Raw genomic sequence first — 18,085 nt, forward strand, 5'->3', positions numbered from 1 at the left:
GTTCAAAACTGGCAAGTAAGTTTGGAAAGAGGATCTGCTGCAAAAAAGACCATGAACAGGTTAAAGTCTTGTCATAATACAATGCCTTAAATATTGGCCAGGGAATGTACTTTGTTTACACCATAGCTGTAGGAAATTGAGTACATATTTTTTCCTATTTCCTTTTGTTCCATTGCTCAAATTAATTGATTTCTAGCTTTTATGGTTTTGGTAATGGAAGAAAATGAATATGATATTGCTGAAAGTTTTTGGGTGCAGGCTGAATTGTCTCAATTAGAAGGACAAAGAATATAAAAAATAGATGAAAAAGAGGTGCTTCCATAGAGAAGTGACTCTCTACCAAAAAGTACCACAGTAGAAACCACATGACCATGGGTCAAAGGATCTTAATTCTACTTTTGGCTCTGTTGTTGACCAACTATATGACTTTTGGTCAAATAGTTTCTTCATTTGACTCTCCCCAAGGCCCCCCATCTCCTTCTGTGGAGAACATCTCACAATCTATGTAAACTTTTTCTTGAAAGCTTCACATGCAACAGTGGTCTAAAATGGACTTTCCTCTTCAGCAGCAACCTGAAAAATTCACTAGAATGAATTATGTCAGAAACCTTGGAGAAGAGTATACTGGTTAAATTCTTTCCTATATGACAGGTTCACAATTCAGCTTCTCCCCTGGCTGAAAGTACAGTGTGTTTCTCATGTTGTTAATTTAGAATTTTCTACATTGTTAAAGCACTAATAAGTAAGATAAGCTGTGCAATATCATACCTTGTTTCCCCTGACTCCTATGCCCCTCAGATCAGTGAACAGTATGTAAAAGCACAAAAAGACAGCTGGCTCCTTTAAGAACCCATAGCACAGCATTCTAGAGTGCTTTCATTGGTATGTTGCCTTAAAGACATTTTGTCAACAAAATACCTTATATAAGCCATTCAGGTTTGTCAGGAGTTACAATGCTTAGACTCCTACTTTTAAGATTGCTACAAATTAATATATTGAGGCTTTTGATAGAAAGAAATTGATTTATTCCTCTGAAAACACACTCTCATGAAGCATAAAGCTGCGTCACACAATGGAATGCTAAGACTGTGCAGCTAGGTTTTCAAAATATCTAAGGGGTTTACATACTTCAGTCTGGGTGCCCAACTCAAAATATCCTTTTGCTCAAATCATGAGCACCATGAGGGTTTCTGAGAACTATGAGATGCTGTATGTGTCACCTGATCACACTGTTATCTGCAGCTGTTTTTTACATCTTTATGTATGGTTCGTCTTCCACATAAGCTTTGACTAAATGCTTTCCTTCTTTAAGATCTTGGGTTTGCCACATCCAACACAGAAACAGTGTTCTTTAAATGTTTTGCAAGTTCATCTGCTTTTAGCTTACCTATCATTTCCAGGATTGGCTGGAAAGAGGTGACAATCAGCTGTTGTTCAGTAGCTGCATGTGGTCCTAGTCACTCTGCTGCAGAAGTGCTCTGCCACTAGCAAGTAAAGGTAGGTAGCTAGTGTGGAAACTTACAGCGAGTCATTACAGCCAGTTCTCACTTTTACGCCCTGGAGAAAGCAAACTGCTAATGAGGAGTAGTGAAGAGCTTCTCCCCAACAGTGTCTGACACCTTGCACTTCCTATGAGGTTTGTGGTCCAAGAGTTTGAGAAATACTACCGTATACAGTAATATTTTTCTTTACATATAATAAGATGAAAATTTTACAACCGATTAAAGCTCCTGATACCCCTAATAGTCCTCTCTGGGAGGATGAGAAAATACGTTATCTTGTTATCAGACAGTTAAAATCACCGTCTGAACAAATTGGCCTGTTGACAGCTGTTCTTTCCACTTGGCCATTGCCAGTTTGGTCTGCCAGTGAATATCATTGCCAAATGATATTCATTCAGAATCAGAGGGTTTGCTATTGGCAATGGCCAGTCATTACCATTGGTTAATTTTCCTCCATTTTCTATAGTTTCTTTGTTCCATTATATCCTCCATGTTTTCCTCATGTTATGTAATTTTGCAGTAAGTGACTGTAGGGTAATGTATTTCAAGATGGTGAAATTAATTTCGAAAGAAAATACTTTGACAATAATACACCTGCCTACTCTGAAGTCTTAAAGAGAAGAGATCAAGCCAGAGATCAGCTTAAAATGATATAATGAGCTACTGCTGAATCATCAGGGACATGACAAATGATTATGTGCAGGCATGGAGTCTGATAAATAAAATATATTAAGTGAATCTACCTTGAATGTAGGTTGTTATGCTGTGGTAACACTTCTGATTGCTTGGCTTTACTACTGGTGACATTTTCCCATCCACACTCTAGCCAATAAGCTAATAAGGTTTTTTGCTTAATGTGTAATGTCAGGACTGGAAGGAAAGAACTTTGAATGACAACTTCTCTGAAAACCAGAAACAATACTGGGGTTTATAGAAGAAGGAATTTAGGAATGGTAAAAGCTTTTTTCCCCCTGCAGATAAAATCAAGAGAGTTTTGTATTGTTCAGTTACAGGTAATCAGGACACTTACCCAGGGCTTGGTTACTCAGATTACAGTCTTTGTTTTACCTGACTCAGAGATGACAAATGCAACTAGATGACAAAATCTCAAGACTGCAGAATCATATCTGTCTCACTAGTGACCTTAATAACTCACCTACCAGAGAAAGATTTTGACCTTAAAACAGTCTTATCTGTAATACATACTGTTTATAAAACAGAGAATTAGTGTGTTAACTAGGACACAAAACTCTAAAATTGAGTCTTTGCTATCTTCAAGTTCACACCAGCACATAAGGACAATCATATAGTTGACCATTACTATTGCTCAGTAACACCTTGGCAGATCAGCTGATTGTTTTAGATCTAGGATCAGCTCTCTTTTTTGTGCATTTTGCAGGCACACACCAAGTCAGAGGACAGAGCCCCTGCAAGTTCTGCAATCCTTTGTCTCCAGTAATCTTGCTGTCTATAGTGATAAGACCAGAGTGGAGGCCAGAGCAGAGAGCCTAATGTAGACAGCACAAGAAACCATTAGGTCTCCTTAGTCAGGACAGGTAAGGATTGCCTTCTTCAAGGCAGAGTTAAATAACAAATGCAGGCATATTCTAAGACACCTGCATTATAGATGACTACTGTAACTGCCAAGTAATTAGCTAGATTAATCTTCCTAAGATTCAACTGGGAATTCCACGTCTGATGTGAATTGGCAGTAACACATTCCTGAAGGAAAAATGCAGTTTGGCAAGTAATATTTTTCCAAAAATGTACAGTTTACTTTAAAAACTCTCAACTGGTTCTAGTAAGTGCCTGAGTTTTCTTGTAAGTTTTTACTACTTATCACTATCCGCAGTTCCAAGCATAAATGTACAAGACTCCAGTTTCCTTATAGCTGAAGTCTACATATGTTCTATAGCTTAAATACATTATCCATAAGCTGATGAAATATACCGAACAATAACTGGATCTCAAAGGTAGTTAGGCAAGTAACACTATTTCAATATTATCAGATACATGGTAGGTTTGTTCTGAGAATATTGTGTTCCTGGCGTGTGATTCACTGGTTGATATTTGAAGGGGAGTCTTAAAATAAACCTGACATGACATTGTCTCATCTTGCTGGTGTGAACACAGGTATTAATGGTTTTTTTACTTAATTTTTGCTAGTATCTTACCATAGCTGGGTGGACAGAAAAGCCCTTTTCCTTAGCTTGGCAACTTTTTTTGTTTGCTTTGGTAAGGTGGTATTTTCTGATGCTTATAGGAACAGCAGTTGAAGCAAAGATAGATAAAGCTAAGTGCATTCCAATCTCAAACCAATCTACATTTTGTAAACCATCAAAACATGCACAGAGAGTTTAGACCTTCCTATGTGCCTAAGTACTTGTCATCTTTCTACCTGATTTCTTTTTTGCTTGGATTTGTAAGGAACAAAAGTTCACAAACAAGGAAGTTCCTTTGCAGAAAACTCTAGTGTCTTCTAAGTAATTTAGCTCAAGTGCTTAATGCAGTTCGGATGCCACACTGGTGCCATGGGCTGACTGTCCTGATGAGGCAGTATGCTCCCACTACTTCCCAGCCCCAGCCTGACTTGTTTATGATCAGCTCAGACTTCTCTGCATGTAAATACTTTGCTCTATGTGGGTGTGCCCAGAAGCCTTTACCACAGAGCAAGCCAGTGCGAGGCAATGCTCTTATTAGATACCAGCGTCTTTCAGGCACATACTCATCTCACGCAATTTTTTTGTTAAAATATGGAAGTGATGCCTTTTCTACTGCCTATGGTGATGTGGTATTTTCTTTTAGTAGCCTTCTCATATTAGTGTGACTGGGTGTTATTTGTAGTTCATCTTCTCATTTGCCAGTCTTAAAGCATTATCTATGCTTGAAACATGCCGCTGTGTGTCAGTACTATGTGATCTGGGGCAGCTGTTAAATGCACAGTTGGCTACCCCGACATTGTTATGTGGTGATTATGTTACATATTCATAGTATTATATCACCTCACAGCACACTGATACTTCACAATATGTACTTGGCATTCCAGCCAGACACCCTAGCAAGTATTGCTCTGTTCCAATATTGTGTACATCTGGTGGTATTCATTAAGTATTTTGTAAGATTCCCTCCAGACATGAAAAGTACTTCCAAAGTTTCATTTAGGGTGTAGTCTTATCAGCCTTCTTTTAGCCTATACTTCTCAAGGCAGTGCCATTTTTCAATGCCCAGCCAAGGTAGCACTGCTGAGTGCTAAAGTTCTCATAACAGTGAGTATAAACAGACTGCTGCACACAACACACAACTGATGTCATGTAAATTCCTCAGAAAGAGGACAATAAGACACTTAGATGTTATTTATAATGTTATATTTTATTTTCAACACATATGCATTTCCTGAGAGTGTTGAAGTAACTATAATGCTCCTGGCATCACATTATTTGGTTGTTGCTGATGTGTCACTGAAGAAAATTAGAGGTTAGTGTGAAAAGTTCAAAGCTGTGTGAGCTGTTTTCTATCACCATACTCAGGAACTCAGTTCAAGGTTTCTGAACTATTCCTTATGTTCTCTGCCTAGGTTTCTTACACTAATGGGAATATTATGGATGGAAGAGTAGGACGGAAAGAATGGCATTTTAATTATGACGAGGACTGATAAGTGCCAGCCATGCTATGGGTATTGTGGGAAGCTAGCTAGGATGTTGCAACAGCAGGCTAGTAATTGTATATCCATACTTGCAGTTGGTTATTCTGGAGAATATATATTTTTTTTCTCTCTCTTTCTGGAAACTGAGTCGGAAATGTACTGTTGCAGTGGATATCCTAGTTCACTAAATCATAACAATTAAAATTACTGTGAAATGCAGACAACCGTTTCTCCTCTATCTAGCTGGCAACTGTCATATGTGCTGGAGAGATTTTATTGCATCACAATGGTGATGATTCTACCCTTGGACAGAAATAACCAGTGTGAGAACTGAACATATTCTTGCAATTAGTGTGCAGATAAGTGTGTATCATTTCCACAGTTTAATTTCCAGGGAAGACAGCAATTTTTTGATTTCTCCATACCAGTCTATGGGAAAACTAGTCTTCAGTCCAGAAACTATGGTGTTAAATCCTTAGTTTTTGTAACTCATTGTAAAACTACTAAAGTTCAGTAGAGCTATGTCAGTCTACCTATTGATATCAGCTGTCTGACTGATTAAAACAACCATAGAATCTTGGAATCATAGAATTGCTTAGGTTGGAAAAGACTATTAGACCATCAGGTCCAACCATTAACCTAGCATTGCCAAGTCCACCACTCAACCATGTCCCTAAGCACCCCCATCTACATGTCTTTTAAATACCTCCAGGGATGGTGACTCAACCACTTCCCTGGGCAGCCTGGTCCAATGCTTGGCAAACCTTTCAGTGAAAAAATTTTCCTAATATTCAATGTAAACCTCCCCTGGTTCAACTGGAGGCCATTTCCTCAATATATAGTGTACAGAGTCTTGAAAATTGGGGGCTGCCAGAAATGTTTTAAAAAATTGGTGCAATTAAAATATTGCATCAAAGAATAAAAATGCAGTGACTCTCCTGTAGAAACAGCTGCTTCTTCTAGGTATGAATTGACCTGTAGAAATAGATAGATAGATAAGGATATTTATTTTGTAAACACAGTGCTATGGATTGTGTGGGATGGTACGCTGAACAGACAGTGGTTACCAGCAGCTGTAGTTCCTGCTGGCAGGGGATGAGAGTGCCAGATTTATGCAGAGTAGAGTAGTGTGCATTGCAATGAAACAATTTCATCTTTAAATACAAAACCTTACATTAAGGAGGAAACTAAGACAATGATCAGCAGTATTAGCTACTTCAGTCAAGGGATAAAGAGACCTTCCACATTCCTTATCTCTACTCAGGCTTTAGGCATAAGTATTTGTTGGGGCAATTTTTTTGTCTCCTTCTAAGGTTGTCAGCCAAAAGGTTCACCAGTCCCACACCTGATCCCAAGCTACATCTGACATGTTTATAAAGACTGATGAAGTAAATTCCTGGTCTTCAAACCCCTGGAGTCCTTCTCAACTACAAAGCTTTACATCCTGTCACAGTGTGGCTCCTTATGAGCAGATCTGGCTGAAAACAACTGAAAATTTTCCATTATATCAAAGGCACCCAAGTGTCCACCTAACACTAGTAACATTCGTGTGGCCAAATCTCTGTTCCTCTCAACAGAGAAATAAACGGTAACAAATGTGTGGGCAAATCACCTTAAGGGGGGGAATTAGAGAAAATTGGGTCCTAACAGAAGCATAGTATTACAGAAAGCTTTTTTAAGGTAAACTACAGCTATCAATTTCAGGATGATTGACAAGCACAGAATCTACACCCCCACAGCTACCCAAGCAACACACCCTGCCAGCTCAGCACCCTGATGGGAGTGATGGAGGCTGGAGCAGAGTGGAGACCTTGTGGCCAGGCTCTGCTGTGCTCCCTGCAGGAGTGGGAACTTGATGGCACCACACAGCTGATAAGCTGCGTACCAGTTGAAGAATCCATGAGATGTCTGTGGCTGAGCCAACCATTGTGACAAAATTACTTTCCTCAGATGAAATAATCTCAATGTAATACTAACACACATCTCCATCTCAAAGTTATCTGCTTCCAAGGTACTACGACACTTCACTGGCCACACAATACCAGTTAGTAACAACAATATGCATGACTAGAGTCGCTCAAGCTCCACCTAAATGTGATGGAAATGGACTAGTCCTGGACTGAAATAAGTCCAAAGGGGGAGAATTGTTGTCTAAACTCCTGGATTACCCAACTCTGACTCAGTGTTCACAAAGCTAGGCCAAGCTGACTCACACTCTAAAGTTGGTACAAATGAAGGGACTTCTAATCAAGGTAGTCAGCCTTGGGGAGGAAGAGAAACAAAGAACAGATAGTGAAAACAAGACTGTTATCTAAGTTACGCAGAAAGAATCCTTCAGGTGAGGAAAGTTCTGGCTATGAGAGGAAACAGGATGATGAGGTGTTGCAATCCATTGACATCAATAGAAAATTAGTTGAAAATAAGACAAAGACAACTGTGGTAGTGGGAGATCACGACCTTCAACTCAAATAGCTCCCCCGACAGAGGGCAAAACCCCACTTGAGGAGCATGTGTAGTTAGTAGAGAGCTTCAGCAGTGTTGTCTGAGGATGTGTATCAATTTGCATCAGAAGCAAGAAACTTGTAACCAGTCCTGTGTATGATGAATGAATATGCAATGTACTATGAACTACAAAAAGCGGGCAGATGAGGGGAGAAGTTAATGGAGACTCCATTGTAACTTCTGGGATCAGTCAATGGGCTGAACCTGTCTTCTCCCCCATATGGATGCCTATTGGGTAAGAACTTTGTCTTATGCATGCTAAATAACTAACTTATTCTAGCTTTCATTAGTAATTTAGGTTTTGGTTGGATATAGTTTGGTGCTATATCACTTCAAGTTTGTTTTTGCAGACAGTCGTTATCACTGGCGATCATGAACCTTGTCAGATTTCATATTAATGAAGCGTGTTATTCCATAAATAGTTGGTGTTAGTCCTTCATGGGTGCTAGCAGTCACTGGCAGTGGGTCACACATTCAAACAAAGTGGGCAGACCTGTTGAGGGATCCCTCTGATGCTGTGGGCGTGTTTCCCTGAACAAGTCAGTCAGATTGCCCTCTGATCCAGCGGGACTGTTCAGTGAAGTGTCCCTGTAACGGGACACTGGCAGACTGGTCGGGCACAAGGGTCTTGGCTTTGCTGGGGCACTAATAGACAGATCAAACACCTAGGGTTGAGAGAATTTTTCGCATGACAAAAATGTTATGGCTTCCTGCTGTTTAAAAGCTGAAATATTTAAAGCAATTCTTTAGGGAAAGCAAGTCTTCAAAGAGGAGAAAGAGGCAAGGTTGCTAGCAATCATATTTTAGCCCATGGAAAAGGCTCAGTTAAGATATTGATGAAGGAGACTGCCAAATAAAGATGAAATAGAAGTCACTGCAGATGCTTTAAGGATATATTTAGGGCTTTGTGTAATTAAAGAAATGTTTTATTCTGCATTTAAGAAAAAACAACCAACGAACACTGTGTAATAGTTGACTTAAGGCCTCAAAAAAGAACCAGCTTAACATTCTTAACTTTTATCAATCACTCATACTACTAAACTATAACTAAAAAATACAACAAACTATATTTTACAGTGAAAAGCATCTGCAACTTTTGGACACAGAATTTTTTTATCAAATTGTAGAAATTCTAGGTTTTGAACAGCTCCAGCAAAGCTGGACCTTCAGTTCTGTTCTGAATGAAGTCATCCAAAATTACACTGAAACCTTTATTCTTCTATTGAACAGATGTAAATAGGTGCAACTGTGAAATGATCTCTGTATGAATAGTTCCCACTGTATTCTTACAACTTGATTTTAATAGGAAAATCCAGATATGGAAATTTCTGCACATGTAATGGAGTATGATCTTCTTTTAGCTCTTCTGCTTCACAGAGGTGTATCATGCTGAGTAAGCATTTGGGATTGGCAAAAATGAAGAATGGTCAAATCAAGTGATGAGGAGCTCAGAATAAGTTTTTCAGGCCTCTCTGCAGTCTCTGCGTGACACTGTGTAGAATCCCAGCACTACAAAGTCAGCTACATGGCTATTAATGTTTCTTTAATATATTTAAATATGTGTCAGGCAGGGTCAGTGCTTAGAAAAGAAAGTTCTCAGGACACCTCATGCTATTAAAATAAATGCTTTGCTTACTTAATAATTTTTGAGGATGGGTTGTTGTTATATGTTAAGGAGTGTCTGAGACCATGTTGGTAAGCAGATAATTGAAACTCTTGTAGCTCTGTGTCCAGCATTAGAGCTAGTATTAAACTCCAAGGACTTAGAGTGTGTCTTGGTTTCAGCTAGGATAGAGTTAATTTTCCTGTCAGCAGCTGGTGCAGCCAGGGCAGGTGACCAGAACTAGCTGAAGGGATATTCCATGCCATATGACATCATGCTGAGTATGTATAAGCTGAGAAAAGGAAGGGGGGGACGTTTAGTGTATGAAGTTTGTTTGCCCTAGTAACTGTTACATGTGATGGAGCCCTGCTTTGCTGGGGATGGCTGAACACCTGCCCGCCCATGGGAAGCAGTGAAAGCATTCCTTGCTTTGCTTGTGTGTGTGGCTTTTGCTTTACCTGTTGAACAGCCTTTATCTCAGCCCAGGAGTTTTCTCACTTTCACACTTCCCCCCGCCTCCACCGTTCCCTGATCCTCTCCCCCACCACTGTGGGCAGCGAGTGAGCAGCTGCATGGGGCCCAGGTGCCAGTCGGGTGAAACCGCAGTGGTGCCGAACGCAACCACGGCCTAGTTCATGCTGCAGGGCTGTCACTGTAACCAGGCCTGTGAGACTGCGGCAAGGTGTGAAAAAGCACATTCTAGGCTCATGAAACAGGGCAAGTACACACCTGGGAATAAGGCCTGAGCTCTTGGGGGCCTCTGGCCCTCATCCCCTCCCTCCCTCCCCCAAGGAACAGTTAAATTTAGATTTCTTCCTCTTTTTGGCAAAACAAATACAGGGCCTTTAGATATTGTCAGGAGTAATCAACTCCCACTGTCTTCTTTTCCAACAACCAGCGCTTACGGAGTTCTCGTATTAATGAAAAAATGGTATTTAGCTAATGATAGCAGAACTGTGGAGGTCAGGGTGGAGGGGGTAGGTGAGGCAGCGTTAAGGCTAAAAATAATTACAGTCAAAGGGCGATGAGCAGAGCTCGGCGGCGAGGCGCAGGGACGCTGCCTCGGCCCGGCCCGGCCCCGGCCGCAGGCGCCCGCGGGGCTCGGCGCAGCGTGCCGGGGCGCCGCACGGAGGCCTGCGAGGCAGCGCCCGGCCCCGCCGCGGCCCGGTCGTGTCGTGCCGCCCCGCAGCGGCCGTGCAGCGACCGGCGTTCGGCTGACGTGCCCGCCCGTAGCCCTGCAGGCGCGGAGGGCCAGGGCACCGACCTCCCGACACCCGCTCCCCCGGGCTTCGGAGAGCCAGGCAGGGCGCTGCGCCGCGGGCGTGAAGCGGGCGGGGAGGGCGGGTCTGCGTGAGGAATAGGCGGTGCGGCGCGGCCCAGCAGCGGGGCGGGAGACAGGCGGGCGCTGAGGTCCGGGCAGAGTGCGGTTTGTGCGAGCCTGCTCCCCTGGAACGCTGCTGCGCAGGAAGCCGCGGACCGAGCCTGCCGCGCCCCCGGCCGCCGGAGCTGCGGCAGCCGATCGTTGGGCAGCGACCGCGGCGTGAGGGGCCGCAGCAGCCCGGGCGAGCCCGAGGCAGCGCCCGCCCCGTGAGCATGCGGCGGCAGGAGGCGGAGTGAGGAGTCGCGGCTGCGCCTCCGCGCCGTTTCTCCCGCCTCGCCAGGGCTGCGCTGCCGCGGGCTGAGGGCGGACTCCGGGAGGAACATGGAGCCCTTTCCCAGCGGTGAGTACCGCGGCGCCGCCACGCCGCCGGCGGCGCAGCCCGGGATGGGGACGCGCGGCCTCCCCGCGGCAGGCCTGCCCTGCCCGCCGGCCGGGGCGGGCCCGGGGGCGGCCGGTGCGCCCGGAGGGGGCTGCTGGCCCAGGGGAGCGGGGCAAGCCGCTTAGTCGTGCCGCCCCCACGCTCCGCGGCTTGGCAGTTACCTCAGATCTGGTTTTATTGGGGTTAATTAGGCACACACGCCTGTAACCGGGAAGGTGAGAGGAGGCTCCATCTCTCTTTCGGTACTGTTGCGCTTTTTATCGGCCGGCCCTAGTCTCACGGTGGCAGATAACGGACACTACGAAGCCGGAGCAACTTCTACACCAAGGTGTGCTCTCGCTGTGTATCGCTCCGAGGAAAGAGCCTTACGTGCGCCCGGAGCACCAAAGCCGTTGCCGCTGTGACAGGAGGGAGGAACCAGACCCCCTGTTTATGCTGCTTTCTCACTGAGGCACTCTAGAGAGTATCTCCTCCCAGCGAGGGAAAGGAGAGGTAAAGTACAGGAGGATCTAGGGTGTCTGAAGCAATGTTTCAGGGTGTTTCTGCAAGCCAGAAAGCTTTCGGAACTGTCCGTGCGCTGGCAGAAGTGCCTGGCCTAACGGTGTGGTTGCAGCTTCGAGGTGTGCATGCCGGAGCGTTGGGTGGCAAGGCGGCACAGCAGCGTGTGTGCACCCTGCGCTGCTGACTGAAGCGAAGCCGTGTGAAGCCCATGTTTGCTGCCTCTGTATTAGTAACACATTTCGCTCGTCCGGCACAGAGGAGGAAATGAAGCTCTCAGATCAAACTGAAAGTAAAGCGTGTTTGGTAAGACTCGAGACCATAGCCAAATATGGCATTAGGACGAGGCACTGGGTAAAGCAGCAGCCTTCCTGTTGAAAACACAGCACTTCTGTTGCAGGTGGGATTCGGGCTGTTAGATGACAAGCATGCAGGGTAGCCATAGCTGGAGCCCTAGGTAGTTTGCTGCATTATGTTTTAATTCCTCAATGACCTGCCAAATTGGAGTCCAAAACTTCTGTCAATTTCAAAACCCCCATGCTGTAAAAAGTAAATTTTCTGTTTCACTTGATAAATACATTGTCATTGCCTCGTGTTTCACTTTTCTCAAATACACTAAAAATTCCCTGTCCTTTATGTGCTGCTGTTTAAAATCTGAAGGTTATGAGCTCTGAGCATATTTTGTTGGTTTAACTAGCAGGATGGACCTATTCCTTCTACTTTTTTTTTTTTTTTTTTTTAATTACACTTCTGTGGAGGATTGGGGTTTGGTTGTTTTTTTTTTGGTTTTTTTTTTGGACATATTAAAATTACAGTTTCTACGAGCACTTGAAGTTTTGATTTTGTACTCTACACTAGCCTTAGTAGAAGAACTTTCAACTACAGTTTATTAGAGCCTCAGGGTTGGAGTTTACATTCCTGTGTACATGATAAAAAGACCTTGTCTTTAGTAGTAATGCAGTTCTGGGGAGAATTTTTTTAAGAGTCATCTTGCAAAGTCTATTTCCTTTGAGAGAGGGTGCCATCATGTTGCCATCACTTTAAAAGTCTGTTTGATGTAATACTGTTACTGCATTTTGCAACAAAACATTTAAAAAATTCTGCTCTTTATCCATGCAACTAGAAGAAACGGCAATGTGAGCCTGGGCATGCAGCTCCAAGGTACTTTGTGCTACTGCTGAGAAGCAATGTTCATGCACAGAGCTTCCTAATTTTGTTCCCTGAAGTGAAAAGCCTAGAGATGATGGTGATACTGTTTGAAAGAAAATCTGTAGCTGAAGCTGGTCAATAAAGTTCCCCCAGAAAGCTGGCTCTGCTGGAAGGGACGTTAGAAAGAACGTACAAATATTAGAGCAGAGTTGCTGCTCTTTGTTTTTATGATCTTGAGGCATGTTTGGTACTCACAGTTGCTAAAATCTGAAATGAACAGGATGCTAACACTATTTGCTTTCTGAATAGAGTTTTCATTTCCATGGCTAGTGGTCTGGAAGCTTTTGTGGGCGTCAAATCTTTCAAATAAACTGTGCTTCATGGTAACTGAAAGGTTTTTTGTTTTGTCTTGTACAGTACTAATAAGTCCTGCTTGTTAGTTGGTATGTTGATTTCCTGTGCAAAGTGCTGTGTAAATTCAGAGGAAAAGATGGCTGTCACAGGAAGCTTACAATATTATGTTTGTAGCTCTTTGAGTTCTTTGCATCTTCTACCTTGTAAACCAGAGTGAACAGATTGAATCTTCTTTTCCAAAAGCATTTCAGTTGGATTCAGAACTCCAATGCTCGTTTGTCAAGCTGGTAAGAAGACAGTTTCTTGGTTTACTTTACGGGTGTAGAGCTGTGTCAGAATGGATTTGTGACTTGAAGTAGACTTTAAGGCAGCATATGCACTAAAGTGGACATTGGAGATCACCATTTTTCTAATTCAGTATTTTATTTTTTTTTCTTTAAATAAAAACAAAAACACGGCCATAATTAATTTCAAAAGTCAAAGAAACCCTTATCCTTTCCTTGAAATGCTAGTGGGTGTGCTGAAGTTATTGTTTGAATAGTTCCTCCAGTGGCAATGCTCAGATAGACTAAATAAAAGCAGTTAAGATTTCTTTTTTGACTTTAACCCCCACCCCTGTACTGGAAACTTAGGTCCAACCCTTTTTGAAGACATTCTGCTATGTCTTCCCTCCTGCCCAGGAGTTTAGTCAGAGGTAATGTATGTGGTTTGTCGCTGTGGGAGAACAGTTAATTACAGATCTGTTTTTAGGGCCTGGAATAGATAGATGAGTTAGTCATAGAATCCTAGAGTGTCTCAAGTTGGAGGGGACCCTTAAGGATCATGAAGTCCAACTCCCTGCTTCTTGCAGGACTACCTAAAACTAAACCATATCACTAAGAGCATTGTTCAGATGCTCCTTGAACAGGCTTGGTGCCATGACCGCTTGTCTGGGGAGCCTGTTCCAGTGACTGTCCATCCTCTCAGTGAAGAACCTTTTCCTAATGACCAATCTGAATGTCCCCTGAAGTGTTACAAATGTTACAAATTAGTAAATTTTTTAGAATGTAAATGTTTTAGAAAAGGTTGCTGGTAAGATTTTGCTTTTTTTGAGACAAAGTCTTCTATTTTCTATGACTATTTTTAAATTGAGACCTTTCCAGAAATATGAATAATCAAAGTGTAATTAAGAGTGCATGCAAGACTTCCTTGTTGTTGCACATAATATTTTTTTGGTAAGTTCTATGATCTCAAATTCCTCTAAATTGGAACTGCAAATTAATGAGCAGAATTTATTAATTCTGAGTAGTCATTTGTTACCTAAACAGTTTCACTGAAAAATACGAAGTGAAATACTAACTGAAGGGGCTATGTCATGTAATTTGGGACATCTGTCTTTTGGACAACATTGCAAAATATTTTGCAAACATTTTGCTTTTATTTTTAGTTTGTATGTGTTTCTGACAGATCGTTTCACCATTTCCTGTTTAATATATTAAACATGGGACTTTTCCATTTGAGATGAAAGGAAAAAGTAGAAGTGAGCTGTTAGAATGTTTCTCACTTAAGACAGGTGACATGCATAAACAAGTAACTGCAGAAGGGGTAACTTGTCTTGATCTGTTGAAATGCAAATAACATTCACTTTCACTGACATTCTTGATTTATTTTTATCCTTATTTTTTTTTACACAGTAAGTGGAAATGTTGAAATTAATTATTACATAACCAAACAGAGGAACAAAATGAAAATGTTCTCATGGGAAGAAGTGGGGTTTTTTTTGTTGTTGTTGTAGAAGGTAGCAATAAACCAAGTTAGGTAATATAATTTACAAAATGAAAAATGTAATTTGCGAAATCTAGTTATTTCAGCTAGTTCCTGTCAATTCCCAAATGTTTTCTCTCTGTGTTAGTTTTGTTCAGTATATAAATGTATCAGAGATTGCAGGATCATGTTCTGTGTAGCCTAAGCCTACTGGGGACAAACATACCCTTAACTGTCAATATTGTATACTGTTGTGTCATGGAGCAGAAGGTTTTTTTTTTTTTTTTGTTTGTTTGGTTTTAAACTTATTATTATAGTCCTAAACAACAGGCTGAGTAATCTGTTTGGTAAGATGGTACATAAAAGAATCTTGAGATCTGTTCTCAGTGTCTTTTTTTCTCCTGCCATGTTTTGCATATCCTAGCATTTTACTTTAGCCAAGTATTACTGACAGAAAAAAAAATGCTAGTTGCATCTGTTTCTAAATGTGAGGTTTATGTTGTTCAAGTTCGTGTTGCTGGATAGTACTTTTCCACAAATCCCTCTTGTAGCATCTGTATCTTGTGTCCTGGGTCAGCTAAGCTAAACAGGAACTAGTTTTCTCAATGAATTGAATATGTATTTTCTTTCACTACATTCCTGTGAACTCCCTATCTAGCAATGGATGCTCAGAAATTAATTCATTAATTCAGATATGAACTGTGTAGCTGAGAGAGCAATCATCCCTCTCTGGGCTCCATTCATGTGTAATACACAGGCTGACTTACATGCTTTCTTTTGCTGGCACTTTACAGTACAAACTGGGATCTGTTAGCAACAGATCTGGAACAGAGTACTTCAGCACCAGTTACAAACTGAAAAGCAATTTGATGATCAGAATAATGAGGGAAGTAGGTGAACACATGAAGAGAGAAAGAACTTAATCTGCTTGAAATATTTTCTTTTGGCAAGACCAAACACCGTGTTTGAAAATCTCTTTCCCTGTTAAAACAATGACTGAAGGTCAGATCACCATGGTTTGTTAGTATGTTTCCACTAAGAAGGTGGTATTCCACTTGCAGAATGAATGAAGCCACTGAGTAACTGCATATCTCATGAGTCAAAAATGATGAAAGCTTATGTTGACCTCATTATCCACCTGTAAAAGTATTCCAGGACTGTCTTGTCATTTTGGGGGGGGGGAAGATGATGCAAAGTCCAGCAGCTGTGTTTGACATTTGTAAGGCTGTGTGCACATGGCTAGGTAAAGCTCCATAATGACTGCCGAAGAAAATGTTGAAAGCTAATAAAAGCTAGGAGAAAACAACTTCTGTTTATTTAACTGATCTTTTTTTTTTTCATGTTTGATGGGCACTGGTATAATAATCACCTATGAATAAGCTGAATTTACCTGTCTTTGATTTCAGTAGTGATGATTTCAGCTGCATTCAGAGAATTCAAGTTTTCCTTTTCCTCCTTCACTCAGTGATTTGAGTCGAGGAAGTTCAGTAGATTTCCAGCTCTGCTGGACAGTATTTTTTTTTGGTTTCGTACAAACCCAAAGACTGTGTAGAAGACCAAAATCATTAAGATTTCATTATGAGTAAGAACAATATTCCTTCGTTTATCAGAGAAATGTGTATGCATGGCAGCTACTGCTTAGAATTCTGTCCAACATTACCTTAAATTAACATCAAATTAACTTTTAAAATACACTACCGTTTTTTGTGATCTGGATTTTAGTTGCCTGTAAGTGTTTTAGAGTACATATGTACCTTCTAATAGCTGTGTTGACTATTCTTTATACTGTTTTAAATAGTGGAAGTATATTAGTTTTACATTGTAAGAATCACAAAAAAAATTACATACCTTGTACCCAGGAAGAAAGAGACAGAACAGATGGAGACTCTTGAAGAAAATGTGGAGGGAGAAGGGGAGGGAAAAGCTCTAGAAAACTCATCGAGTTGATCAAAGGTACAGGAATTTCAGGGTAATATGGTGTGTTGGGTTCTGCTGTTTGCCTCACTGGGGCACAGCTGATGTTTCATTCCATCATGAGCATTATCTCACAAAAGACATTCAAAGAAGTTCTCATTGCCCCAGTTATTTAGGGTGTGTACTAGTGTACTGCAGCAGTGTTGATCTTTACTACAGCTACTGAAGAGTGAGAGAGAGGAAACCTGATTCCACTGGACTGTGAGACAACTTTGGTGTTTTGTTTCTTCATGTGGAGACAAGGTGGGATCTGATTTTTGGGATGTTTTTTTCAGCCAAAGCTCCCACCAAGCTGTTTGGAGGAGTCTGTTTCTTTGTGCTTTAGTAAGCGTAGCTGAGTGTGGAGAGCTTTTCTTGAGTTGCAATCACTCTGAAGGAATCTATTCTGCAAACACTGGAGTTCTTGTGTAACAATACATCTGTCATGCCATTGACTTTTATGGAGAACCAGTTATGTTTAAAACTAAGAGTGTTCCTGATTTATATACTGCTTTGGGGCCTAACACTGTGGGTTTTTTTAAGCCTCTGTGTTTTTATAAAATCTGACAATTTATTCTGCAGTAATAACAAAGTAGAATCACTGGTACCTGGGTTTTATGCATGTAATCCAATCTTTCTGGAAACAGCCAGGCTTGTATTTGTGGGAATCCAAAAATCTTCAGAATAGTTTAGAAGCCTCATTACTTCTGAGCTGTGAATCGTTATAAGGGAAAGACAAAGGACAGGTTTTCAGAAAATGGAATTCTGAATACAGCATGTATGTCAGTATTGTTGTCCTAATTTATGCTTTTTATCATTGGTGGAGATATTAATGAGGCCTCAGTGTCTCCTTTGGTACATCTGAGTATTCACAAGTGTGAGTATTTGTATGTAAACAACTGGAACATAAATAAAGGAGCCATTACAAAATATGTACTTTAGCAATTAAAAACACAAATGAGAAGAAAGTAAGAACTAATAACGTTTGAAAGTATGCAACCTGTTAAACTTTGAACAAATGTAAAACAAACCCCAAGGAAGCGGGGTAAATCTTCATATCTATTTTCTGCAATTATAATACTGTGATGCTACTGTGACGGTGGTCTGCATTGCAGTGGTAGGAATGCTGTGCATGTCCTGCATTGTGTACACTGATTAATCTAGCAAGCTCCATCACACCAACTGACTTGTTGGCAACTCTGTTGATTGATTTGGCAAAAGTTCAGGCTAGTGATGTGCTGAAGGATAGTGCCTGGCATAGAAGAGGCTGTGCTAAATTTTAAAATGCAATAAGGTCAATATCCTTTATATTTAAAAGTTTTCTGTGATTGTTTCCCCTGCCCTATGTATACAGAAAGCAGTGAAAGCCATTCATGTG

At 41.5% G+C, this 18,085-nt stretch overlaps 1 protein-coding gene across 3 annotated transcripts in view; it reads left to right on the plus strand.

Annotated features, from left to right (window-relative positions):
* The first annotated feature begins 10,598 nt into the window (after positions 1–10,598).
* The window catches only part of LNPEP (leucyl and cystinyl aminopeptidase), a 67,151-nt gene continuing 59,664 nt past the window's right edge, over positions 10,599–18,085 (plus strand). For 2 of the 3 annotated variants that reach the window (XM_080372718.1, XM_080372716.1), the window contains exon 1: positions 10,599–10,971. Coding sequence is in view for 2 of the 3 variants with exons in the window: in XM_080372716.1 (XP_080228842.1) it covers positions 10,953–10,971 (19 nt within the window). In the remaining variant the exon portion in view is untranslated. Of the gene's footprint in view, positions 10,972–12,327; positions 13,299–18,085 lie in introns of those variants that run through there. The other variant, XM_080372717.1, reaches the window with a different exon arrangement.

Source organism: Falco punctatus (assembly GCF_963210335.1).
Source record: "Falco punctatus genome assembly, chromosome: Z".
NCBI classification, from domain to species: domain Eukaryota; kingdom Metazoa; phylum Chordata; class Aves; order Falconiformes; family Falconidae; genus Falco; species Falco punctatus.